The sequence below is a fragment of the Bos mutus genome, chromosome 6 (genome assembly GCF_027580195.1).
Source record: "Bos mutus isolate GX-2022 chromosome 6, NWIPB_WYAK_1.1, whole genome shotgun sequence".
NCBI lineage: Eukaryota > Metazoa > Chordata > Mammalia > Artiodactyla > Bovidae > Bos > Bos mutus.
This window is the reverse complement of record NC_091622.1, coordinates 104,813,354-104,840,986: the sequence shown is the minus strand read 5'-3', so window position 1 is coordinate 104,840,986 and position 27,633 is coordinate 104,813,354. Positions and strand designations below refer to the sequence as shown.

General features: G+C 50.1%; 1 protein-coding gene across 3 annotated transcripts in view; it reads left to right on the top strand.

Annotated features, from left to right (window-relative positions):
• SLC2A9 (solute carrier family 2 member 9) overlaps positions 1 to 27,633 on the top strand; it is a 238,583-nt gene that overhangs the window by 92,681 nt on the left and 118,269 nt on the right. For all 3 annotated transcript variants that reach the window (XM_005893200.3, XM_070372693.1, XM_070372694.1), the window contains exon 6: positions 3,167 to 3,299. In XM_005893200.3, coding sequence (XP_005893262.3) covers positions 3,167 to 3,299 — 133 coding nt within the window. The remainder of the gene's footprint in view (positions 1 to 3,166; positions 3,300 to 27,633) is intronic.

Here is a 27,633-nt window from a genome sequence, read left to right as displayed (position 1 = left end):
CAAGCAAGGTCCCTGCCACTCTGTGGCTAGATAACTGTTTAAGTGACTATTACTTTTTCTTGCTTGACTGGCTTTTTTTGTTTCTGCATTGCCCTGTTTCTCTAATGATTAACTCCTTGATCCTGCTCTTTGAAACTCAGGGAGGCCCAGGAGACCAAAGCTTTTGCTACAGATAAGAAGCAGGGGACATGGAGGGACTGGTCACCAGGAAGGCCCCCGGGGTCCTGCTCAGTTTCACTGGTGACCACTCGTCCACCTTCCTGCTCCTCTCCCAGCCTCATTCACAGAGCTCTCCCCAATACTGAAAGCTGGCATTGGCCTGACAGGTCCCTCACAGATGATGGAAGAGGGTGCTGGCTGGTGAAGTCGGAGGAGTTTGTGAATATAAGTTGTTACTGTGTCCAGAATGAGGAAGACATGGTTAGAGAGCATCACTGATTCAATGGACATGAATTTGAGCAAATGCCAGGAGACAGTGAAGGACCAGGGAACCTGGCATGCGGCAGTCCATGGGGTCGCAGAGTGGGATGCAGCTGATCGACTGAACAACTGGTCGACTGAACAACAACAACAAAGTAGATTTTTCAGCTCACAGGGAGACAGTCTGACCTGGCCCACCTGTGAATGGCCAGAGAAAAGAAGAAATTCACATTTTCCCTTCTATTTTGCAAGACAAATGGCCTTTTTTCTTTATTTCCTCACCTCCTACTCCCACGCTGCTCTGTAAAAGAAGCTGGCATCCAGATCCCCAGAAGATGGCTTTTTGGAGACACTAGTCTGCCATCTTCTATGTCAGCTGGCCTTCTGAATGAAGTTGTATTCCTTGCCTCAACACTTTGTCTCCAATTTATTGGCCTGTCATCTAGCATATAGAACAGCAACACAGCACTTCCCAGGAGGCACTAGTGGTAAAGAAACCATCTGCCAATGCAAGAGACGCAGGTTCAATCCCTGAGTTGGGAAGATCCCCTGGAGGAGGAAATAGCACCCCACTCCAGTATTCTTGCCTGGAGAATCCCATAGACAGAGGAGCCTGGCAGGTTATAGTCCAAGGGGTTGCAAAGGGTTGGACACAATTGAAGCCACCTAGCATGCATGTAATAACAAAAGCAGCGAAAAGCAGGGCTTAAAGTCAAAGAAGCAGATCCAACATGGAGTCAGAACAGGCTGTTCTCCATTACAAGGGCACTGCAGTCTCCACCTCAGGATGGACTCCTCCTGGCAGGACTGACCTGAGGCCAGCTGAAGCTTCACCAGGTGCGAAGCCTTTCCAGGTCTGGACACATCTCCTTTTCTCCTTGACTGTCTCCTTGTACTTTCTTAGGAAAGAAAACGCTCAAGAATTCCACGTTGAGAACTTTGTTTTCCTCTCTTTGTCCCCCTCAAAACTCCTCCTTCTGACCTCTTCTTTCAGAGATGCAGTTAGAGTTCATTTGTAAACCTGGGTTTAAAAAAAAACAATCAGGGAGAATGCTGCCTTAATCAGCATAATAATAAAGGCTCTGTGCTGCCTTTAAGCTGTATAATAGGTGAATGGCTGCTCCTGTGTGCTAAGTCGCTTCAGTCCTGTCCGACTCTGTGTGACCCCCGTGGACTGTAGCCCATCAGGCTCCTCTGTCCATGGGATTCTCCAAGCAAGAATACTGGAGTGGCTTGCCATGCCCTCCTCCAGGGGATCTTCCCGACCCAGGGATTGAACCCACATCTCCTGCATTGACAGGCAGGTTCTTTACCGCTAGCGCCACCTGGGAAGCCCTCAAAGGGGCTCAAATTGCCTCTTGAATGGTATATGCTGTAGGTTCAGGGGTGGCATGTGTCTGGAGGCCCCACCACCCTCTCTTCTGTGGGGACTCGGGAAAAAGCTCCAGCTGATCTTCAGTGATGAGGGCAAGATGAGTCAGAGGTCACAGGCCTCAGAGGTGTCTGGCTGGTAACACCAGCAGAGCAGTCGCTTCTTCTGCACACCCACTGGGTGCTGGCAAAGCACAGAGCCCACAGGCAAAGCTTTATCTGAGCCCACTCTCACGACTGCCTGAGAGGTGGCCGCGGCTGTCCCCATTCCCCAGGTGAAGAGAAGGGGGTTTGAGGAGCCATGAGAATGATCTCAGCCAACAACCTGGAAAGACCAGAGCCCCTCAGGCTGGCTTTGCTGTCCCCGGGGCCTCTCAGTCAGCCAGTTCTTGGCTTCCCCAAACTCATCCTTCTCAGGGTCACCCTATTGCAGGAAGGGGGAGCCTTTCCAGGGCCCCACAGTGGGCTCTTGTCTAACACAGAAGTGAATTCTCTGAGGAGACACACATGCTGTGAAAGCAAAAGACTTTATTGGGAAGGGACACCCGGGCGGAGAGCAGCAGTGTTAAGGGAACCCAGGAGAACTGCTCTGCCACGTGGCTCATGGTCTTGGGTTTTATGGTGGTGGGATTAATTTCCAGGTTGTGTCTGGCCAATCACTGTGACTCAGGGTCCTTTCTGGAGGTGCAGGCATCACTCAGCCAAGATGGATTCCAGCAAGGAGGATTCTGGGAAGTTGACAGGATATATGGACTGGTGTCTCCTCTTCTTTTGACCTTTCCTGAATTATTCTGGTTGGTGGCAGTTCGTTAGCTCTGTGTTCCTTGCCACAATCTCTTTGTGTAAGATAACTCATGCAATGGTTGCTATCAGGCCTGGCCAGGGACGGTGGTTTCGGTCATTGGTCCCCCTAACTAAACCACAGTCTCATGCTTTGAGGGGGTGAGGTCAGCTTTCTGGGTTGTCTCTGTCCAGCCACCTTGCTCATGCCCACATCTGATGTGACTCAGGGTCCTTCCTGGTGGTGCAAGTATCTCTCAGCCAAGATGATTCCAGAGGGAGGACTTCTGGGAGGTTGCAGGACTTATCATGGACTGGCATTTCTTCCCTTCTTTTGGCCCCTCCTGAATTTTCCCATTTAGTTGTGGGACCTCCTGTTGTGAAACAACTCATACGAGCAGTATGGCCAAGGTGGGCGGTCTCAGTCAACGATTCCGTAACAAATCCAGTGTCCAGTCCCTTCCTAGTCTTTGTTCCTGGGGTTTATCCTTGGTAAGGGGGACCCTGTGCAGAAAGCAGAAGCTGCCTGGCCCAGGGGTCCAGCTCCCCTCAAACAGTGACCTTATCATTCACCAACCCCCTTTTCTCCCTTCAGGAGAGCACCTGGCCATATCTGTTTGGAGTGATTGTCATCCCTGCCTTGGTCCAGCTGGTGAGCCTGCCCTTTCTGCCCAAGAGCCCGCACTACCTGCTACTTGAGAAGCACGACCAGGAGGGAGCTGAGAAAGGTAGGGCTCCCTTTGCCTGGTCCACGCGGCCCCCATCTCCTCACAGGGGTCAGGGATATGGGCGTGCATGCTCTAGCACACCCTGTCCTGTTTTGTCTTCCCATCTGTCTGCTGTGGGTGGCCCTGAGTGGGGACACAGATCACAGTGTGGACTGAAGAAAATAGCACACCATGAGAGTTGTGAGTTGTTTTATTTGTGGCAAAATGAGGACTGCAGTCCGGGAGACAACCTCTTAGCTGGCTCTGAGAAACTGCTCCAAAAAGATATGAGGAATGTCAGTATATATGTGATTTTGGTGAAGCGGGATGCATGCGGTCAAGCATGCATGTCAGCAAAGGTTTGCTGCTAAGTCACAAGGAGCAGATGTCACCATTAATGATTTTAGTGCCTTTCTAGATGTGAGAATATGTGAGACTTTGGGCTCATAAAATCTTCTGAAAATATCTAACTATCTGAAGGCCTGTTCTGCCAGTTTTGAACAGATCACCTTATTCTTGGTTTCTGCCCTGAACTCCTTTCAGGGTGTATTGAAGGTCAGTGACTGCAGTGGCTACTGACTTAATCCTTGTAGAACCAGATGGCTGGTGACAGTTTTTCAGTTATCAATAGAGAGACCCTGAAAAAGCCAAGACAGAGCAGGATAAGACCCAGGTCTGCTCACCTCTGTGCAGTGTCTCTCCATGGCCACCTCTCAGGGGGTCCCAACCCCAGAGATGCTGCAAACACAGGTTTCTTGGTGGTTCATTCTATCCCAGCCCTCCCTCTGTTATTCTCTTCCTCACTGATCAGCTTTCCCATCAAACACAGAATAAGCCCTCGTGTCACCCCAGCATGGGGCCTCTGCACCAAGACCCAATGGAACATTCCTTCCAGCCTTTCGAGGGAGCAGAAATATACCCATTTTACAGGAGGGAAGCATGAGGCCCACATAGGGCTTGCCAGTTGTCTTCTGTAGCTTTTCTTAACCCTTTGAATGGTGAGGTGCTGAACCAGATTCAAAGCACAGCTTGAAGAATCAGAGGCATTTCTACAGAGCCCAGAAAAGGCAAAATGATTTTGCCTGGAGACAGACAATGTAAAGTGAACAACAGGATCCCCATTCTTTTAGTTTTATTAAACAAGACATGGTCAAGAGCGCCATGGTTCAGCACAAGGGCTGGGAGTAACTAGTCCTGCCTTCACATCCCTGCTCTGCAGTCTGACCTCGACCTGTTCTTTTTACTGTTCCGATTCTCAGAATCGACATCTGTAAAAAGAAATGATATAAACTTCCCCTATGGGCTTCTTGTAGGGATTAAAGTAGATATCTATATCTATGTCTGTATCTATATTTGGTCCACAGTATTATCTGCTGTCATCATTACTGAGCTCTCTGTCCATTTTCTTATTATCCGTGCCATGTCCTCTAATCTAAATTTCCCTAATGTCCACATCCAAGAAAAAAAAATTAAGAATTATATGTAGTCCTTAGTTTACTATAATTTGTGCAAAATAAATCTAAAATTTAAAGTCCAAATAACCTAAGTGTCTTCTGAGTTGACAGATGTTGTGATGAAATATTAATCACCCCCTATGTTCGTCCGTGGGCTTCCCTGGTGGCTCAGAGGTTAAAGCGTCTGCCTGCAATGTGGGAGACCTGGTTCAATCCCTGGGTTGGGAAGATCCCCTGGAGAAGGAAATGGCAACCCACTACAGTATTCTTGCCTGGAGAATCCCATGGATGGAGGGCCTGGTGGGCTGCAGTCCATGGGGTTGCAGAGTCGGACACGACTGAGTGACTTCACTGTACTCTGCTATGTTTGTCCAGCAGTTTTTGGTTTGGATCTATTTTTGCATTTACAACATTTTCATGAGATCAGAGAACGTTATCATTACCTTCACTTTTTAGATGAAGAAACAGAGGCCCACAGGGGTGAAGCGACTTCTCCAAGGCTGTGCTTATATGGTTTCTGGTTTCTAGAGGCCTTTAAAAACTGATGGAGAGGACAGATCTTTCTTCTGTAGAGTGCCCACATACACAAAATTTGTGGAGCTTGGTGTTGGGGATGGGACTTGATCCCTCTCCCCTAGAAGCCCACAGAGGACCCTGGTTAATGCTCCATCCCCATCTCACAGCCAGCTAGTGATAAAAGAAGGATTGAAACCTGAAGATGACTGTCCTCCCTTCTCTCACACACACAGAGGGACACGGATGGGTAGTGGGGTCCGTGGGGAGGCAAACTATCCAAAAGTCAGGCTTCAGGAAAGCAGGCTGATGGTCAGATGGAGGAGGCTCTGGAGTAAAAAGAAGGCAGTTGAGAAAGAGCCAATGGGATCTGACTACGAAAAGCAACTGGATTATAGATAGTTATTGTTCAGTCGCTAAGTCGTGTCCGATCCTCTGCTACCCCATGGACGGCAGCACGCCAGGCTCCTCTGCTTTCCGCTATCTCCCGAAGTTTGCTCAAATTCATATCCATTGAGTCGGTGATGCTATCCAACCCTCTCATTCCCCGCACCCCCTTCTCCTTTTGCCTTCAATCTTTCCCAGCTGTTAGAAGGTAGCAATTCCTCCAGCTTGATCTCCTGGCATGCAAGGACGTCCATCCACCCATCTGGCTCCACTGGGGAGAAACTCTTGGGAAATGCTCCAATTAAGTACAGTTGGAATGGGCAGTGCATGCGAATGCCCGACAGTGAAAAAGGTTTAAAAGATTTATTTCAAAGCACAGCAGGGAGTGAGAGAGGCCAATGGTAAAAAAAAAAAAAAAAAGATAAATATTACATGTGCGCTTTATAAAAAGGACAAAAATGTTGGCCTTGGGTTGAAACAGAATATTGAAATCTGCATCTGTACTAATATTAATAAAAGTGCTCATTTCACTCCAGGCATTCAGCAATCATAGCTATTTATTGTGCTGGGTGCTCTGCCAGGAGAAAAGGAGAGGGGGACAAAAGATAGCCTTCCCGCTCCCCAGGAGGTAACAGGGACACCTAGGTATGGGCCATGCACACTCCTAATTAATGGCTCATCCACATTGAGAACTAGTTCATTCTCAGCACTTCAGGTGTATTAGATTGTTAATCCCTCCTTACCGTAGAAAGTAGATCATATTATTTCCATGGGAGAGCTTAGATAAAGACACAGAGCTAGCAAATGGCAGCCCTGCGGTTTGAACTCTGACAGTCTTGCTCTGGCTCCTACGTGCATAAACAAAGCACTCTTATCTCTGAGCACCTTGTTGGGCACCAAGGGAAATATACCTGGCCTGGTCTGTGGGCAGGGGTGGGGCCAGGGGCGGGGCCAGGGGCGTGGCTTATGTGTTCTGCCCACCCGTTTGTGGTGTTGAGCACAGGGGCCATGCTTGGTACCCTGTGTTTGCTTCTGACTTCCTGTTTTTGCTCCAGCTCTTCAGAAGTGGCATTTGGTCCTTTTGTATTTTGTTGTCTATAATTTGGGCTTCCCTGGCGGCTCAGCAGTAAAGAATCTGCCTGCCGGAGACATGAGAGACATGGATTTGATACCTGGGTCTGGAAGATGCCCTAGAGGAGGACATAGAAACCCACTCCAGTATTCTTGCCTGGAGAATCCCATGGACAGAGGCCACTGTCCATGGGGTCACAAAGAGTCTGGCATGACTGAAGCGACGGGGCATGCATGCGTGTCCATAATTTGCCCCAACTGCGCATGCTCTCAGTTATTTTTAGTCCCTCATAGTTTCTTTGTACCTTGTTGCTCTAGGCGAAATTTGTCCAGGTGCAAGCATTGCAGCAAAGGGTTCCAGGTCCCAGGCTGTCTTAAGAGGAGATGCAAGTATGGAAGAGGCTGTTTACGCAGGCAGGGAGTTCTCATTTCTGGAGGTGTCTGAGCACTACGCAGGAGTGGGAAGAACCACTGGAGGCAGCCAGAAGGTCCAGTTCAATCAACACCCTACTCTGCTGTCCACCAACCTCCTCTAGGCCTTGGCTTCCTAATTTCTAAGAAGGGAAACATCACAACCCTCCAGCCTCTGGTTGAGATAGACAAGATCAAATACAGTGGTGTTTTGGGGAAGAGGGCTTGGCAAGCTGTGGACTGCGCACTTAAAAAGGAAATTGTCTGCTTTTGCCATGTGGATTGCTGCATGACCTTGCTTTTGAAGAAAGGGATTCTATGGTTAAAGTGATGTGATATCTTTCGCTCTAGGAATGGAGAATTTGTTTAATGCTGGGGGGAGAATCACCCCCAACTCTCTAACGAATCAATCGTCACTTATACCTGAGCTGTTTCTGTCCTTTTCCGTGACATTTCCATCATGTTTATTGGTGGTACCATCCCCGTGTTTGTGCCTTAAGCATGTTTCCTTATGACTGTTTTCTTATTATTAATGTCATGTGTGGTCAAAAGAAAAATGGCCTCCAAGTATATCCACATCCTAATTTTCAGAACCTGTGAATGTCACCTTGCATGGCATGAGGGGCTTTGCAGATGTGATCAGTTTAAGGGTCCTGTGCATGCATGCTCAGTCGCTCAGTTGTGTCTGACTCTTTGTGACCCCATGGACTGTAGCCCATCAGACCCCTCTAGGGACAATTATTTTGGATCATCTGGATGAATCCAATGGAATCACAAGGCTCCTTATAAGTCAAAGAGGGAAGAAGAGGGTCAGGGTAGGAGAAGGAGCTGTGGTTGAAGATACAGTGCTGCCGGCTTTGAAGGTGGAGGAAGGGGCCAGGAGACAAGGAAATGCAGGCCGCCTCTAAAGCTGGAAAAGGCCAGGGAATAGACCACCCTCTAGAGCTTCCAGGAGGAGCAGAGCTCTGATGACACCTTGATTTTAGCCCAGTGAGTCCCTTTTTGGGCCTCTGATCTCAGAACTGTTTGTACTGTTGTAAGCCTGTGAGCGTGTGCTCAGTCACTCAGTCGTATCCAATTCTTTGCGACCCCATGGACTGTAGCCCCCCAGGCTCCTCTGTCCATGGGATTTCCCAGGCAAGAATACTGGAGTGGGTTGCCATTCCATTCTCCAGGGGATCTTCCTGACCCAGGGATCGAACTCACATCTCCTGCATTGGCAGGTGGATTCTTTACCACTGAGCCACAGGGAAAGTGGTGATTTATTAGAGCAGCACAGGAAACTCAGACATCACATTAAGTAAAGAAAATCAGTTCCAGTTGAACTAGGACTTTACCTTCATTCTGAAGACAAACCTTTTTTACTTGAATTCTCAGAATGGTTGGACATTCTGATGGCTTCTTTTATTTTTATTTATAACAAATAACTGAGTGAAAGGTCTTCGGGAGCATGATGCTTTTAAAGCTGTTTGTTTCCCATGCACCATTTTTGCTATAATTTATCAAGTGTCCTTTCCATGCAAGGTGCTTTGTTTTCATTGTCTCCAACGTCACAAGTCTCCAGAAACTCAGAGACTTCGGGGAGGAAATCAGCACTCAGACGTTGAGAGCCTGGCCTGCAGTCCCACTCCGGCCCTAAATTCACACTAGGGCAAGGTGATGCCTTGAGTGGATGTTTACATGAATTTATGAACACGACATATACACAGAGGCAAATGTATTAGCAAACGATTGATCCATTAGTTGCTAGGTTTAAAGCCTTGAGAAATGTCCACTGCCATATTGCGATTTTCTATATTTGACCCAGAGTTGAACTCCATACATACATCTATTGCATCAGAGAATAGTTAAATCAGTCATCACTCATCTGAATTGAAAACTAAAAGTCCTGTCCTCCAGCCAACTTGATTCACTTACGTAACAAACAATTATGATTGTAGCATTATGAAAGCATGCTTAGTACATAATGCTTTGTGGGGAAAAAATAGAACATAAAATAAGCCCATGTGATCACAAAAGTGTGGACATAATAGAGATAAGTAGGGCAGGAAGCCATAAAGAATGCTGAGCACTGAAGAATTGATGCTTTCAAATTGTGGTGCTGGTGGAGACTCTTGAGAGTCCCTTGAACTGCAAGGAGTTCAAGCCAGTCAATTCCAAAGCAAATCAGTCCTAAATAGTCATTGAAAGGACTGATGCTGAAGCTAAAGCTCCAATACTTTGGCCACCTGATGTGAAGAGTCAACTCATTGGAAAAGACCCTGATGCTGGGAAAGATTGAGGGCAGGAGGAGAAGAGGGTGACAGAGGATGAGATGGTTAGATGGCATCACTGACTCGATGGACATGAGTTTGAGCAAGCTCTGGAAGATAGTGAAGGACAGGGAAGCCTGGTATGCTGCAGTTCATGGGGTCACAAAGAGTCAGACACGACTCAGTAACTAAACAACAACAAAGGCAGGAAGGGGAGAAGGCAGACCTGGGTGGAGATTTGTGAGAGAGCTGTGCTCTGTGCTGTGTGGGCTCTTGATAAGGGAGGATGCATGATGTGAGCTGGTCCTCCTGCAGCCTCCAGCCCCACAAATGCATCCACCAAAACCCATGCCAAGTCCAGAAATGGCCATCCAAGGTACCAAGGTGCCCAAGGAAACCCTGGGTAGTCAGCCCCTCCCAGACCCTGCTCTTGCCTGGCAGGTCCTGGCCACGCTATGTCCATCTGGAGACACTGGAGAGGTCTCCGGAGGGGCAGGTGAGTGCCCTGGGCTCACACTTGTCAACTGAAGGATGGTGTCACCTCCCAGACCTGGCAGAGGGATGTGGCAGGGGAAGGAGACGTCTTACCTCTGCCCCGTGCAGCACAGTCACCTGCTCTTGGAAGACCCTTCCCTGTTGTCACTCTGCTTCATCTTCATGATGTGGCCATGATGAGTGACCTCGAACCTCTCCCCACCTCGCCCCTGGAAGATCGGTCCTCCAGGGCTCCCCGTCCCCTGGCTGGAGAGCCTGCTGGCGGGATGGGCTACAGAGCAAAGGACTTGCAGCCCAGGGAGCCTGGCACCTCCCTTCAGAACATCCAAGGGTCCACAGTGGGCAGCAGAACAGCTCAGAAAACACCTCGTAAAAGCCCCGGTTTCCCAGAGCACAAGGCACATTTTCATTCCAAACAGCGAGAGACTGGAGTCAGACACAACACCACTTTACCTTTGTTTTTCTGTTTTTTTGCACAGATTAGTTTTTACATTTTTGTGCATTTTTAAAAAGTTACACTCCATTAGAAGTTACTACAAAATAGTGGCTCTGTTCCCTGTGTTGCACAGTACATCCCTAGAGCCATACACCTAATAGCTTGTACCTCCATCCCACCACCTCTGGGAGGGCCCATCAGGGGAGGAGAGCTCTGTGTACCCCTGACTGAGATGCAGGTTCGATCCATGGGTCGGGAAGATCCCCTGGAGGAGGAAATGGCCACCCAATCCAATATTCTTGCCTGGAAAATCCCAAGGACAGAGGAGCCTGGCAGGTTACAGTCTATGGGGTCTCAAAGAGTCAGACGTGACTAAGTGACTGAGCATGCACACATGCACACACGGAGTTAGACAGTATTTGTCTTTCTCTCTCTGCCTTATCTCACTAAGCATGAAGTCCTCCAAGTCCATCCATGTTCCTGCAAATGGCAACATTTCCTTCTTTTTTATGGCTGAGTAGTATTCCAGTGTGCATATGTACCACATCTTCATCCATTCATCTGTTGATGGACATATGGGTCGTTTCCACACTTTGGCTATTGTAAATAAGTCTGCTGGGAGCACTGGAGTGCATGTACCTTTACAAAGTCATGTTTTCTTTTTTTTTTTGGATATATACCCAGGGGTGGGATTGTTGGGCCACTTGGTAGTTCTACTTTTAGTTTTTTGAGAAACCTCCACATTCTTTTCCTCAGTGATTACACCGAATTACATTCCCATCAACAGTTTATAAGGGTTCCCTTTTCTCCACAGCCTCACCAACCGTTGCTATTTTATACTCACTTTACTTTTGGAGGTTCATGGAAGGTTCCAGCAAGCAGAGGATGTTTTCAACATCACGCCTGTGGTTGGTGCCATCTGTGGGTAGCCCCTGGGTCTCCTGGGGGTCCCCATGCCCCTCAGCACTGGGAGGAATTGCCTGTGCCCCCATTGTACTGCATGGGGACTTTCAAAGCCCCCTTCAAATGTCTCTGAAGTCCAGAGTGCTCTGGAAGTTGAGCCATCTTGGGCACCAGGACGCTTGCTTGCTGTCTTGTTACGCTTGTAACCTTGTTACCCTCTGAGCGTAACAGCCCCAACTTGAACTTCAGCACCCACTTTGGGTTTCCCCAAACAGCATTGCAGCAGTCACGCCCCTGATCACTGGAGGGTTTCCGGAGGGGCTCGATGCCTAAGGTGCCTGACTTCCTGCCTCCCACCAGCCTCTGGTCTCCCCTCTCACCTCCGCTCATCCCCTCTGCCTGCTCAGAGGACCCCCAAGCTCCAATTTCCTCTCCTTCTAGCATGTGGAGCAGCCTTTCTTCTTTCTGGAGCTGAAAGCACCTGCCATGCAAACGTTCAGCAAACCCCTTTTCCTCCAGGCACTTATCAAAATATTTTTCTCAGCCAAGACAGTTCTTTCCTTGAGAGACATTTTGGTGTCAGCCGCTAAGTTAAAACATGCTTTTCTTTCCTTCTTTATACCAGTAATATCACCGCAGCTCTTTGAGACTCCTGGGCTCTGTGGAAGCCATGGTGTGTAGACTCAGGTGGGGACAGGTTCCAGGCTCTGCTTCCCCACATGGTAGCCCTATGAGCTCAGGCAGTTGCCCATCATTTTGGGTGAGGCTCAGTTTTCTCATCTGTGAAATGGGAATAGCACAAATGCCTATCTCCAGGAACCGGAAGGATGATGAAATAAGATCATGGATTGGAGAACACTTTGCAGCCTGCAAAAAGTCTGTAGCAACATCAGCTGCAGTCACCATAATCATGTGGCTAAAATCAGTCAATCAACAAACACTCACCGTTTATCAAGTAGGTCCTTGTCCAGGAAGGGAAAGAAATAACTGCCCATAGAGGCCACAAGCATCCAGACTGAGACTTTGAGGTCACACAGAGAGGTCCTAGGCCCTGGGAGGAACTTCTGTCTCTAAGAGCTGTTGAGAGGCCTGGGAGAAGCCCATCTTGTTGAAGATACTTATCCTTTCTTCTTGCCCAGCTTATTCCTACTCATGCTGGGAGGCTCTCTGCATCTCCACAGGGGCTTGGAATTCAGTGTCTGGACCACTGCCCGTCAGTCAGGGTCCTCTATGAAGCTGACACCAGGTGGACCAGCGAGCGGGCCTTGATTGGTTTGAGTGCCTGTGTAGGGAATGGGGAGGTAGAGAGACTACAGACGTGGGACCAGCCCAGCCTGCAGTGCAGAAACCAGGTTCGGGGCTTGGGCAGAAGAGTCCTGGGTGCTGTGCAGAACAGAGAAGACTCAGCAAGGCTCTGACACCTCCTCCAGCAAACGTCAGCCCCAGAGGGGCCCCATGTCCCAGGAACAAGGCTGCCTCAGTTCCCCAGCCATGTTCCAGCTGCTGTGAGCAGCGTCCAAAGTCTGGAGTGACATCCGGGGTGAGGGCTTGCAGAGCACAGCGTCTGTCGCCCTTGGTCAGGTCCAGCCCTGTAACTGGGGCTCTGTGGGTACGTCCTCCTGCCACTACAATGAGGAAGGCCAAGTGGCTCTAGAAGGGCACCCTCAGTGGAGGAGGGAGACGGAGTGACGTCTTCCTGGGGGCCCCAGGCTGGTCAGGGCTCTCCAGAGGAACAGAACCAGTATGGTGTATGCGTATGTGCATGTGCGTGTGAGTGTGTATATGTGTGTGTGTGTGTGTGTGTAGAGGCAGAGAGAGAAATTCAGTTTAAGCAGTCAGTGCACGTGTTTGTGGGGCCCGGCAAATCCATCTGCTGAGTGGGCTGGAGACGAGGGAAGAACTGATGTTGCAGCTCGACTCTGGAGGCTGCTGCAGGCAAAGCTCCTTCCTCATCGGGGCCTCAGTCATTGGCTCTTAAGGCCTTCAACTGATTGGGTGGGGCCACCCAGCTTCCCAGGTGGCACTAGTGGTAAAGAACCCGCCTGCCAGTGCAGAAGATAAAAGAGACGAGCATTCAATCCCAGGGTCGGGAAGATACCTGGAGGAGGGCGTGGCAACCCACTCCCCTATTCTTGCCTTGAGAATCCCTAGGACAGAGGAGCCTGGTGGGCTACAGTCCACAAGGTTGCAAAGAATTAGACATGACTGAAGCAGTTTGGCACACATGGACACACACACCCGGATTCCAGAGAATCATCTGCTTCCTCCAGGTCTAACTGATGTGAATGTTACACCATGACATCTAGACTGGTGTTTGACCAAACACCTGCTTTCTGTGGCTCAGCCAAGGTGACACACAACACTGACCATCGCAGCCCCACCCTGTCCCTTACACCCACAGTCATCTCACCCTGGGACTGATGACACTGTAGGGTCACCTGCTGTTAAATGAGTCTCCCTCCTGCCCCCCCCCACCCCACACACACAGGACAGGGACCGCCTGCGTCTCCTTCAGGGCTGTGCTTCCTCCGCTATCCCCTCCGCTATCCCCTCCTCTGTATTCAGCCCATTTCACTTATTTAAAAAGATAAGAAAACATATCAAGGCCCTGAAAATGTGGTCCAAGGTGCAGAAGACCATTCACTTGTGAAAGTCGTTAACAATGGTAAAGAGAAGTGAAGTGAAGTGAAAGTCGCTCAGTCGTGTCCGACTCTTTGCGACCCCATGGACTATCCATGGAATTCTCCAGGCCAGAATACTGGAGTGGGTAGCCTTTCCCTTCTCCAGGGGATCTTCTCAATCCAGGGATGGAACCCAGGTCTCCCGCATTGCGGGTGGATTCTTTACCAGCTGAGCTACCAGGGAGAACGGTGACTAACAATAGTGAGTCCTCCAGGCGAGGAGAAGGCAGCTCAGCCTCTCCATCCCACAGCCCAGCAGCCCAACCCAAGGGGTTGGGACGGGCCATCCGCCCACACCTGACTGCTCCTGGAGCAGGGGCTCAGAAGCCAGGGCTCTTGATTCCTAGAGGGAGACTCTTGCCAGTCCCCTTTCACCTGGCATCTTTCCCCCCCAGCTCAGGGGTCTAGAAGTGCCCCATTTCTTGGGCAGGGGCGGGTACATGGGCAGCGGTGGTCCAGCAGAGGACCCCCTCTCAACACTCAAAGATGAAGAACCTGCCAGAATTCATGAATGTGCTTGGCGGGTACAGAGCACCTCCCAAAACAGCCCCCTAAGTATTCCAGAACTCATTCTTCCTACACTGGGTGTTTAATGAAAAGCAACGATGCCCTTTTTAATATTTTATGAGCCACAGAGCTCCACATCGGAAGCAGTGGAATGGAGACTTTTCATTCCTGGGCCCCAGGGACGCGTCAGCTTTGCCTGGGGGTGTGCGGGTGAGATGCAACTGGGGATGATCGGCCCCATGACTCTGGGAACAGTGCATGCATCCTCTGAGCATCTTGGCTAATCAGCTCATGGGCATCAGTCCCGTTAAGCTGTTATAAACAGCAGGCACTGAGAGAGACCCCAGGATCCAGAGTTACACCCTGGCTGGTATCAGGCACCCTGGGCCTGCTGTGCTGCATCCCTGAGCTATGGTTTCTCCCCCTGTGTAATCAGGATGGACAAGATGCTTCCTCTAGGCTGGTCCAGCTGCGGGCTCAGTGGTCAGGCTCTGGCACGTTGGGGCAGGAGCTCGTACTGGGCCCTGGGCTCCTGGAAAACAGGCCCTCAGGGTCTGCTACCACCCATGGGCTCACACTACAGGGCGGTCACAAGTGTGACTGCTGGAGTGTCCTGCTCCCCACCCAAGGAACTGTTCGATGGCACGGAATAAAATGTGTGCTAGTGTGGGAAGCAAAGGAATGGTCCTCTGCCTCCGAAAGGTGTTCATGTATTACTTCCCAGAACCTGTGATCAGGTTAGGCTACATGACAAGGGAATGAGGAAGGCAGGTGGAGTGAAGATGGCTCCTTGACTGACTCTGAGATGGAGAGAGTACCTGGGGTTATCCACCAGGACTCAGTGGAATCACAAGGATTGTTCTAAGGGGAAAAGGAAGACAGAAGAGAGAAAACCAGACAGCTGCATGAGAAGGTTTGGGCCCAAGGCTGCTGGCCTTGAAGATGGAGGAAGAGGCCATGAGACAAGGAGAGCAGGCAGACTATAGAAACTGGAAGAGACAAAGCACGGACGTTCCCCTAGAGCCTCAGAAGGAACTCAGCCCTGATGACACATTGCTTGTGGTCCACGGAAGCTGCTTTCAGATTCTGACCTTCAGAACTGTAAGATGATGCTTTGGCATTGTTGTAAGCCACGGCTTGTGGTAACTTGTTACAGCAGCCACAGGAAATTAACAGAGATGTGTTTACTGAATCCATTGTCTTAACCCTTACTAAAAAAAAAAAAAGCCTACAGTGTTTCCGTGCATGTGCTCAGTGGTGTCTGACTCTTTGTGATCCCATGGACTAGATAGCCCAACAGCCTCCTCTGTCTGTGGAAATTCCCAGGCAAGAATACTGGACTGCGTTGCCATTCCCTCCTCCAGGGTGTCTTCCTGACCCAGGGATCAAACCTGCGTCTCCTGCGTTGGCAGGTAGATTCTTTACCACCGCACCACTGGGAGGTCCTGTAAGGCTTCTACTCCTTATTATGCAGATGGGACGACTAAGACTCAGAGAGATGCAGGGAGATGACATCACGGTCCCTGAGCTGTTGCACTTGGAACCCAGGAGTAACAAGAACAACATTTCAGACGGAGCGGCGTGATGTAGGGCGTGGCTGCCCAGGTGCTAAGCAGGGCAACAGGATGGGTCCCTCAGAGTCCTCACTCATGCTCGGACCCCAGAGCCCTCACTCCTTATTGATACCACAGGGAGACACCTGTGGCTGCAGAGCAGGGCTGCTGGCACAAATGTGGCCGATGTCATCGCCAATGGGGACACCAGAGCCTCTGTCTCTGAGGCAGAGTGGGAGCCACCACCACTCATGGTGCCAGAGGTTCAACCTGGTGCAGAAGAGTATCTTCCTTCTTCCTACCTTCTCTCCCGCATCAGCGCATCTTATGAGTGGACCTTGACAAGTGGGCTAACACGGAGTCCTGGGAATGTGGAGTGCACAATCGTAGCCCAGGAACACAGGAGTGATTCTAAGAGCGTGATTTGGGACTGAGTCCCAGTGGGCAGGATCTAACTCAGCTAGTAAAGGTGGGATAATTCCTGGTACATGTCACCCCTGGGCCTTTGCACCTGCTCCCCCACCTGGAAGGCTCTTTCCCTAAATGTCTGCCCAGCCCTGCCTCCCTCCCTTTAGCAGGTTCTCTGCTGCACTGGCATCTCTTCTAAAGCATCTTCCCAATACAGTGGCTCCAAGAGCAACGTCTCCTCCACGCTGTCACTCATCCTGATTTGATTTTCTTCTTTTGCCGGAATGTTATCAATGACCAGAATTTGCCTAGTTCTAGGTTAATTGGTTTGGTATCTGTTTCCTCGCTCAAATGAAAGCTCCCTGAGGGCAGGAAATTTCCTTGTTTTCTTTGCAGAAACCCCAGCACCCAGAGCAGCACCTGGCACATAATAGATGCTCACTAAACAGTTGTTAAAAGGATAAATGAAACCAGAGTTCAGAGTGCACCTCACAGCGCAGTATGTGTCCTGGTCTCCGGAGCTCTGGACTTCTTTCACACTGGCAGTTGCCCGTGGCGGTTGGAGGGAGGTTGACCTGTCCCGGAAACGTGAAGGAGAAGAAGGTTAAGAGGGGGAGACAGGGATGAGGGTGCTGTAGGATGCAGACCAGCCGTTTTCACCAAGGAGATGTTTCAGAGAGTCTCTTTGGCCCTTCTGATGTTTTTGCCTTGATAGTTTCTTCTTCTGTACCTAAGAAGTCTGCCTCAGGGTAGCTTTTCCAGGTCAAAGCGAAGCATGTGTGTTTGTACAAAGTCACCTAATTTGGAGACTGCTTGTAGCCTCTCACAGTGGCAGGAAAATTCTGTAGGCAGTGATGTCTGAACATGTGCTGAGATGGACAGAACCAGACGTGGAATGTTGATGAAGTGTTCAGGAAAGGCCCCAGCTCAAAGTGGTTGTGCTGAGACATGGAGACTGATGTACAATCTGAAAGCCACTCTTCCCTGAAGTCAAATTCCTAGCACTTGTAACTGAGATGAGGGCTCACAGAAGGCTAGCTTTTGGTGTCTAGAAAATGTTCAGTAAATGTGCACTGAATGTTGTTCAGTCGCTAAGTTGTTTCCAACTCTTTATGACCCCATAGACTGCAGCCACGTCGGTTTTTCTGTCGTTCACCATCTCCTGGAGTTTGCTCAAACTCATGTCCACTGAGTGAGTGATGCCATCCAGTCATCTCATCCTCTGTCGTCCCCTTCTCCTCCTGCCTTCAATCTTTCCCAGCATCAGGGTCTTTTCCAGTGAGTCGGCTGTTCACATCAGGTGCAAAAGTATTGGAGTTTCAGCTTCAGCATTAGTCTTTCCAATGAATACTCAGGACTGATTACCCTTAGGATGGACTGGTTGGATCTCCTTGCAGTCCAAGGGACTCTCAAGAGTCTTCTCCACACCACAGTTCAAAAGCATCAATTCTTCAGCACTCAGCTTTCTTTTTGGTCCAACTCTCACATCTGTACATGACTACTGGAAAAACCATAGCTTTGACTGTATGGACCTTTGTTGGCAAAGCAATGTCTCTGCTTTTTAATACACTGTCATGAGGAAATAAACATGGCCTGCCTGAAGCACAGGTGCACAGGTGGAGGAGGTCCTAACTCCGTGCAATGACCCGAGAGAAAGGAGGAGGGCTGGCGCGCGCTAAGGACCTGTGGCACCTGTCCTGTCCCCATGGCTCGCCTGTTACACCCCTCCCCACCTACGAGATCTGAGTTCTCACTCCCATTTTACAGGTCAGAAAACAGAGACTTGGGGAGGTTGGTACAACCTACCAAAAGTCACTCAGTAAGTGCTGGGGCCAGTTCTTACACCCAAGTTTGTCTTGGTCTATAAAACCACAGAATCTGGGATCTACACAGGTGACTGAAAAGCAGGAGGACAGAGTTTGGCTCAAACAGAATGCATCTGGGGGAGAGTAGCTGAGCTCAGCCTAGACCCTCCTCCAGTCTCAGGGATTAGAAATGAGCCATGCCAATACCGGTGACATAAGAGATGTGGGTTCAGTCCCTGAGTGGGGAAGATCCCCTGGAGGAGGGCACAGCAACCCACTCCAGGATTCTTGCCTAGAGAATCCCATGGACAGAGGAGCCTGGTGGGCTACACAGTCCATGAGGTCACAAAGAGTCGAACACAACTGAAGCGACTTGGCACAAACACAGTGCCTGCTTTTTGCAGACAGCAGAGGTGTGAACGCCTGGCTGCAGGCCCTGGGCAAGTCAGTGTCTGAGCTGGAACCAGGCTCTTTCTCCTGGCCTGCGTCCATGGGGCTCTCACTGCCCCTCCCCATCCCCAAAGGAGCAGGAGAGGAGCGGAGCTGCAGGCCAAGATCAGGGAAGGACCAGCCCAAACTTGACGGTGCCCCCATGGTTCTAACCTGCTAGACAACCATGATCGTCCTGCCACTAGCTTTTTGCTCCCATGTCAGTGGTTTATAGGAGCAGGAGTGGCACTGACTTTTACAAGCCCTTGTACTGGCATGTGGGACACTGAGCACCGCAGCGCTGCGAGGGCGTCTGCACGCAGGTCCTTGTAGAGATGAAGAAGCCAGGGGTTCAAGGTCAAGTGGCCTCACCACACCACCCACTAGAGGCTTCGTTTTCCTCTCTTGATTACGTATTAGAACTCCATCTTTCACTTTATAGACGTCAAGGAGAAAATTGAGGCAACTTAGATAGCAAGCAAGCACGTGTGTGTGTGTGTGTGTGTGTGTGTGTGTGTGTGTACTTACTTGTGTCTGTGTGTTTTACAGATGGAACTCAGGGCCCTGGAAGGAGAATGAAGAACCTCTGTAGGTTTTGCAGAGCTGCAGAGAGGTAGCACGCCGTGGAGGTTAGGAGCTTAGTTTTTCTGAGCCAGACTGCTGGGGTTCATACACCTACATTGCCATTTCCTGGTTGTAAGTGTGTTAGTTGGTCAGTCGTGTCTGACTCTTTGCAACCTTGTGGACTGTAGCCCGCTAGGATCCTCTGTCCATGGGATTTCCCAGGCAAGAATATGGGAGTGTGTTGCCATTCCCTTCTCCAGGGGATCTTCCCGACCCAGGGATTGAACCCACATCCCCTGCATTGCAGACGGACTCTTTACCATCTGAGCCACCAAGGAAGCCCAGTTGCCCCTCTACACATGGGTTTGTTTCTAGGTTCTCTGTTCTATTCCATTGGTCCGTAAGAATCAAAACGAAGATCTCTAAGAGCTATTAGCATTCCTGTTCCTACTAGCACTGCAGCACGGTTTACAATAGCCAAGATATGGAAACAACCTAAATGTTCGGTTTTGAGTGAATGGATTGAGAAAATGTGATATACTTACCATGGAACATTATTCGGCCTTGCAAAAGGAGGGCATCCTATAACAGGTGACAACATGGATGGATCTCGAGGACATTAGGCTAAGTCAGATGTCAGTCACAGAAGGACAAACACTGCATGCTCTCACTTACATGAGATATCTAAAAGAGTCAAGTTCAGGGACTTCCTTGGTGGTCCAGCGGTTAAGACTCCACCTTCCAATATAGAGGGTGTGAGTTCCATCCCTGATCAGGGAGCTAAGATCCAACACGCCTTGCAGCTAGAAAACCCAAAGCACAGGACAGAAGCAATATTGTAACAAATTGCATAAAGACTCAAAAAAATAAGTGTACATCCTCTTGCGGGTTGCTACCCCTAAAATTAATTAATCAATTAATTTAATTAAACAGTCAATTTCATCCAGTCCAGCTGTGGAGTAGTGAGTGCCAGGGACTGGAGTGGGGGACGGAGAATGAGAAGCTGCTATCAACAGGCAGAAAGTCTCAGTTACGCAGTTTGAGCAAGCTCGGGTGACACCAGGAGGCCCGCACCGTCTGTGACCTCCTCCCATCAGCATCATCTTTTGGGCCAGGCCTGCATCACCCCGTGGGCAGGGGCAGTGTAGGAGTGGAAACGCCAGCTCTCCTGTGTGATGTGGGTACATCCCGTGGTCCTACTGAGTCTTGGTTTCCCCCTCTATTAACAGCGGTCAGAGCACTGATCTTGCAGGGAGGTTGTGCAGCTTCTGCTGGCCCCACCTCCATCTCCGCCCGCCCCGGAGTGGTAGCAAGTTGCCTCTGGCTCCCACTCAAGAGAACGCCTTCAAGCAGAGACCCTGCCTTGTTCTTTCCTTAACGTAGTAGACCTTGGCACCTACGGCATGTCAAAGCTCTCAGAAGCCGCAGGTTAATTGAAGTGAACTGAATCTGGTTCTGGTAGCTTCCCCGCTCCGCTGTGTCTTTTCATCATCCTTTGAAGTGTGTGGAAAGAATGATCAGACGGATCCAGGCTGAAACACTGACTCTCTCCTTTCTACTTGGGATCTCTGGGAGGTCTTCTAATGTCTCTGAAGCTCAGGGGGCTAAACCACACTAGGAATTGCAGCCAAGTCTGTAAGACGCCCAGCCCAGGGTCTGGCACACTGTGCCGTGCTTTGAGTCACTTCAGTCATGTCCGATTCTTTACGACTTCATGGATGGCAGCCCACCAGGCTCCTCTGTCCATGGGATTTCCCAGGCAAGAATACTGGAGTGGGTTGCCATGCCCTCCTCCAGGGCATCTTCCCCACCCGGGGGTTGAACCCATATCTCCTGCATCTCCTGCATTGCAGGTGGATTCTTTACCACTGAGCCACCAGGGAAACCCCCTGGCACACAATGCTGCTGCTGCTGCTAAGTCGCTTCAGTCGAGTCCAACTCTGTGTGACCCCATAAACGGTAGCCCACTAGGCTCCCCCGCCCCTGGGATTCTCCAGGCAAGAACACTGGAGTGGGTTGCCATTTCCTTCTCCAATGCATGAAAGTGAAAAGTGAAAGTCAAGTCGCTCAGTCGTGTCTGACTCTTAGTGACCCCATGGACTGCAGCCCACCAGGCTCCTCCATCCATGGGATTTTCCAGGCAAGTGTACTGGAGTGGCTATTCTAAATATATGATAATTACAACAAAACCAATATTTACTGCTGGTCTTATTTCTTCACAAACTACGTGAGAAAGCATAGGGAGGGAATTCCAACCCCCACCCTAAGGATCTTTTCATACTTCCTACTTTTTGCTTCCTCTTGTATCTAAAGTTATTAGGTAGCACATCATCTTCAATTTACTTCTTCAAATATGCTAGGTGTTCTATTGAAAATCCCTTCTTCATTTGATTGGGTATGCTGCTGCTGCTAAGTCGCTTCAGTGTGTCCGACTCTGTGCGACCCCATAGACGGTAGCCCACCAGGCTCCCCCGTCCCTGGGATTCTCCAGGCAAGAACACTGGAGTGGGTTGCCATTTCCTTCTCCAATGCATGAAAGTGAGAAATGAAAGTGAAGTCGCTCAGTCGTGTCCGACTCTTAGCGATCCCATAGACTGCAGCCTACCAGGCTCCTCCATCCATGGGATTCTCCAGGCAAAAGTACTGGAGTGGGGTGCCATTGCCTTCTCCGCTGGCACACAATAGGTGCACAATAAATGTTCGCCACCTTGCCCCTGGTTGGTGTTCTGAGTCCCCTCGAGTAAAGGCCAGTCTTTAACTGGTACAAGAATTAGTTGCAAAATGCCTCCCACTCCCAGCCCGAGAGTTGACCATGCCCCCAGAGGGGTTTTTTTCCAGGTGGGAAATGAAAATTCTCGCTCCTTTTTCAAGGTCTTTGGAGTTAGCGATTAGAACACAGAGGACATATGAAAGAGAGGTGAATCCTGAGAAGCAAGGGTGGGTGGGAGGCTGAGCCGGAGGGGAAGCTCTGGGGCAGACAGGTGAGTTGTTTAAGTGGCTTGGGGATTCAGGAAGATGGACTCCTCTGGGAGGGTTGTCTTCCATAGAGAATGACTTTTGGAAATGACTCACAGATTAGTCGTTTCTAAAGCCCTCTCCTCTCTTTCCACAGACAGCTAGTTACAACTGTGTGTGTCCGTCTCAATCCCTGCCCCCCACCACCACCCAGATGTGTCTCCCCCCTCCCGTGGAACCTGCACACTTCTGGGTTTGTGTGCTTGTGTTTAAAGACTTTTTCCCCCTTCCCATCTTCCTGTTTAAGGCCTGGGGTCCTCCCACAACATCTCCAATGGGTGGTCATCAGGCCTCTCCTTGCACACCTCCAGGGATGGGGAACTCACTGCTCGAGAGACCACCCAGCCCACCCTGGAACACATCAATCCAACAGTTCTTTCTTGTGGCGAGCTGATATCCCATTCATCACAGCTCTGCCCTTAGTCCTGGTCTGACTCTGGGCCAAGGAGAATAAGACCAACCCCAGCCACCCACAGGCTTCTCCCTCACAGCCCCCTCTCCTCTGGACTAAAGTGAAAGTGAAAGTCGCTCAGTCGTGTCTGACTCTTTGTGACCCCATGGGCTATACAGTCCATGGAATTCTCCAGGCCAGAATACTGGAGTGGGTAGCCTTTCCCTTCTCCAGGGGATCTTCCCAACCCAGGGATCAAAGCCAGGTCTCCCGCATTGCAGGCATATTCTTTACCATCAGAGCCGCCAGAGAAGCCCAACTCATCAGCAAATGTGAGTAGGTCCAGTTACATTTTTCCAGCATGGTTTGAGCACCTGCTGCATACCAGGCCCTGAATGAGACCCAGTCTCTGGCACGATGTGTCATAAGCTGCACACCAGTATCAGGGCCTGCCCTGGAGCTGGTGGGGCTCCGGTGATGACAGAGGCAGCAGTGGTGGCCATTAGCCAGCTGCAGGACACCCCTGTCAGCATGGCGCATGATCTGTACCCTGGCATGAGTGGGATCCCTGCTCCAGAGGCCGATCGCAGGCCTTCACCTAAAGACCAGAGGGAAGCGATGTGGTTACTCACAGGCTCCGAGAGTGCAGCTGGTACATTTCTATCTTCCCAGCTGTCTTTTGGCTGTCCTCACAGAATCACTGGAAGATGTTGCCTTTTCATATTTTAACAACCAAAATTTAGGAAAACTCACTGAAACTCTTCTTCTGGAATATTTTCAAACAGAAATAATTTTTTTAAATGTTTGCAAATTTTTTTTTACTGAGCAGATTTGAGCATTTGAATAGGTGACTTATGTCCATCAGTTTGGTTTCCAAGCCACAAGGTGATAGAAGCATTTCCAAACATCTTTTTTCATAGAATAACTTCCATCAAAAAGTTGCTACTCTCACTCTTGTGTTAAAAATGTCACCTTACCTTGAAAAGATAGATTGCTTCTGTCTTGTCTTTTAAGACTTTCTGCTAGGCCGCCTCCTGTCACAGCCACGGGAGCTGACAACAGGCTTATGCCTGGAGCGAGATGGCAGGTCTGCTGTTCTGTCTTTGTGCTGCCTTTGTTCATTTTATCTTTAATCTGTCATTTCTTTGGAGGATTCTTTATCAGCTGCCTGTACATTTGTCATGGTTGAAAGTGAAAGTTGCTCAGTCGTGTCCAACTCTTGGTGACCCCATGCGCTATACAGTCCATGGAACTCTCCAGGCCAGAATACTGGAGTGGGTAGCCTTTCCCTTCTCCAGAAGATCTTTCCAACCCAGGATCCAACCCAGGTCTCCCGCATTGCAGGCGGACTCTTTACCAGCTGAGCCACAAGGGAAGCCCAAGAATACTGGAGTGGGTAGCCTATCTCCTTGTCATGGTTGATTCTGTTAAAACAGAAAACTACCCTTCTCAGATCCACTAACCAGTAAATTACACACGTAACTTTAATATATCACTCTGCACCAAAAACAAAGGAAGACGAAGGGCTGACAGCTCCAGTGATTGGCGGAGCCCTCACGCCCCTTCACCTGGGCCGTGTGAAAACTCCAGGGTTGGTCCATGTTGAAATGTTATAAAACTACAACATAAGTTCCAGTATTTTTTACTACCCCTACTGTGGATCCTACTACTGTCAATAATAAAAAGGAACCAAACCTAAATTAAAAACCCAGTGATTTCCTCCCCTTAAATACTAATACAGTGGGAAAAGCCAGGTATCGATGAAACCTCTCTTTTTAGAAGCGCCGAGGCCCACGCTGTGCTGAGTTCAGTGCGCTTCCTTACCTGCGACTGCAAAGGCCATCACCCTGGGCTCCCCAGAAAATCCCTTTGCCTGCTTTGTCCCAGGGCCCCTCCGGATCATGAGAACATGTTCTCCAGATTGTTCTGTGCTTTGCTGTAGCATGATGTGATAAATGCTAACATAAGGTGATCACGGGTGGTTGCTGCTAGAACAAAGTACCACAAATTGGGAGGCTTTAAAGCAGCAGAAATTTATTTTCTCATTGTCCTGGAGGCCAGAGGTTCAAAATCAAGGTGTCAACAGGACCTGCTTTCCCTGCCAGCATCTGGTGTCACCAGCAGTCCTTTGCATTCCTTGGCTTAACAGCCGCATCACGCCAACCCCCGCCTCCGCCGTCGTGTAGCCATCTCCCCAGTGTCTGTCTGTCTGTGATTCTTTTCCTCTTCCTACAAGGACGAGAGTCATATGGGATTCAGGGCCCACCCTCCTCCAGGATGACCTCAGCTTAACTGATACCACAGTTGCATCTGCAAAGATCCCTTTTCCAAATAAACCAGCTGTAGGTTAGGACTTGAACATATGTATATGGGGCCAGAATTCAACCCACCATAGGTTAGAGTGTTTTGTAGTCATTGTCAGGTTAAGATAAAAGAAGGAAGCCCCAGGAGGCTTCCTGTAGCAAGCGCCTTCTGTCGTAGTTAGTGGCCTTACAGTGCCTCCTGGTCATTAAGAGCCAGCCCTGCTTAAAGGAATACGTGAGTGCTGATGTTTAATACTGCTGGCAGCCCAGGGCTGTTCTGTCCATTTTACAGATGAGAAAACTAAGGCACAGAAATATTAAATAACCGGCCTGGCATCCGACTAGGTGAAAAGTGGTGAAGCCAGGATGGGGACTCATCCAGAGTGGCCCCAGAGTCGGGGCTCTTAAACACCACCACCCACTGTTACACAACCGGTCACAGGTGTGGTGACCTTGCGGGTGTCACCGTACCAGAGTGCCACGCCATTCCACCCCTCTGGAATCCGGGGAAAGAGATGGGTGAGGCTCCAGAGGCCTACAGGGCTCCATGGCCGACAGGCGGCAGCTCTGGGGTGGCGCCCAGCTCAGCCTGTCTCCATGGCTGTCGCCTCCTCTCCACTAGACACCTGTGCCCATTTTACTCAGGGCACAGCATTTTGTGGTTATTTCAGGGCCTGAACCAGGCTGCCCTCAACCTTCAGTTCTTTCTCTGAGTTTGCCAGGCTCAGGCTCCACTTCCAGAAAGGGCATCATTGGGCTGGAAAATTTCAGGGCTGTGAGTCAGCCCTGGCCAAGAACACCTGTTTTTCTGGATATCTCTATGTTGTGGTGTGAAGTGTTGGTGGGCAGGATGCGGGCTCAGCTCTCTTAGATGGTGAGGATAGGAGCTCACGGGACCACACAGCCTCCAGCTCATCACCCCTTTCCCCCATCACCCACTTCCAAATCCAGGCTCCGGCCATGAATGGTCTCCCAGACCCATCCCTTGGACACTCCTGGCACGTGTTGTCCACGTGGGTCCAGCTAACACGTGGCACATGAGCCAGCAGCCTGCGCTGTTGGATTCTGCCTGGTCCGTCACCCATTCTTCCCCACTGGGCAGAGAGGACAACCTCAGAATCCCCCTCAACCCCAAGTCCCAGGCAGCTGTGACCACTCAGGGAGAATCAGATGCCAGCAGAGCCCTGCCCTATATCCTCACTAACTGAGAGAGCTGGCACCAGGAAGGCCCGTGCCTGAAGCCAGGGTAAGCTTCTGGGTGAGCCCAGAGGTCCCACCCCAACATGCTCCCCAACTATGCTAGAGCACCAAATAAGCACTTTTCAGGACCAGGCACCCCTCCAGGTGAGGGCCCACTACCCAGTCCTTATACCCCGAGAGGCTCGCACGAGTATCATCCCTGAATTAGAGGTGAGGATGGAGTCCAGAGAGGCTGAGTGACTCTTCTGTGGCCACCCACCCAGGACGCTCCATCTAGGGCTATGTGCTTAAACCCTAGGCTTGCGACTGCATGGCCCAAGTCTGTGACCTCCATCCCTTCCAAGCTCTCCCTCCCAGATTCCTGGCAGTACTAGACAGACACATCCCCCTTTGCCCTTACTAAGTCTTTCATGATGCTGGTTTCACTCATGCCCTCTAGCTTCCCAGCAGGTTACTTGTCCCTGAAAGGGGTCGCTGATGGCACTGAGCTCCAGGCTGAGCCATGCTCCAGGCTTTGCCTGGTGCCTTGCCTACTCTGCAGGTGGTTGTCATAGTGATGTGGAGACAGAGGTGGCCTCAGCCCCAGCTTACAGTTAAGACCTAAGGCTTGAAAGATCAGGTGCTTTCCCCATGTCCTGCAGAAAGTGGGTGGTGGTGGGGTTGAACCTACAGCTTCCTCATTTCAGTGGCTCTGCATTGGTTTTCCTTTGGTGGCTTAAAACATCAATTTATTACCTTATAGTTCTGGAAGTCAAAACCGCAAAATAGGACTCAACAGGCTAGTATCAAAGTGCTGGCAGGGCTGGGATCCTTTCTGGAGGCTCCAGGGGAGAATCATTCCTGGCCTTTTCCAGCTCGTAGAGGTGGCCCGCACTCCTTGGCTCGTGACCCCTTCCTCCTTTAAAGTGCATCCCTCCTCCAACCCCTGTTTCCATGGTCACATCAGTTTCTCTCTCACTCTGACCCTCCTACCTTTCTCTTATAAGGACCCTTGTGATGACATTGGGCCCACCTAGATAATCCAGGATAACCTCCCCATCTCAAGGCCTTTACATTAATCACATATGCAGTGCCCCTTTGGCCATGAATGCTAACTTATTCACAGGTACTGGGGATTAGAATGTGGACTGACATGGGTGGTCATTCTTCTGCCTACCCCTGGCTTTTTCTGCTCTTCAAAGTGCCTCCTAAAAGACAGAGATAGGGAGTAACCTGGTGATATTTGCCTCCTCTCTGCCCAGTGCCATCCATGGAGCTCCCCTCCCGGCTCCCAGGATGTCCTGAATTTGCTCCCTCTGTGACACTGCCACGTAAAGTTAGAATCACACTTCTTGATGTACTTCTGCACAATGTTAGTTGATGCACCAGGAAACACATTTGGGAAATGTGGATCTAAACAAAATGAAATGGGTGTCTTTCTCGTGGGACTTATCAGAACCGTTACTTTTTTTGTTTTAATTTTCTTTCTTTCTTAATTTTACTATTTATTTTGGCTGTGCTGGGTCTTCATAGCTACACATAGTCTTTTTCTACTTGTGGTGCTCAGGCTTCTCTTTTTGCGAAGCACAGGCTCTAGG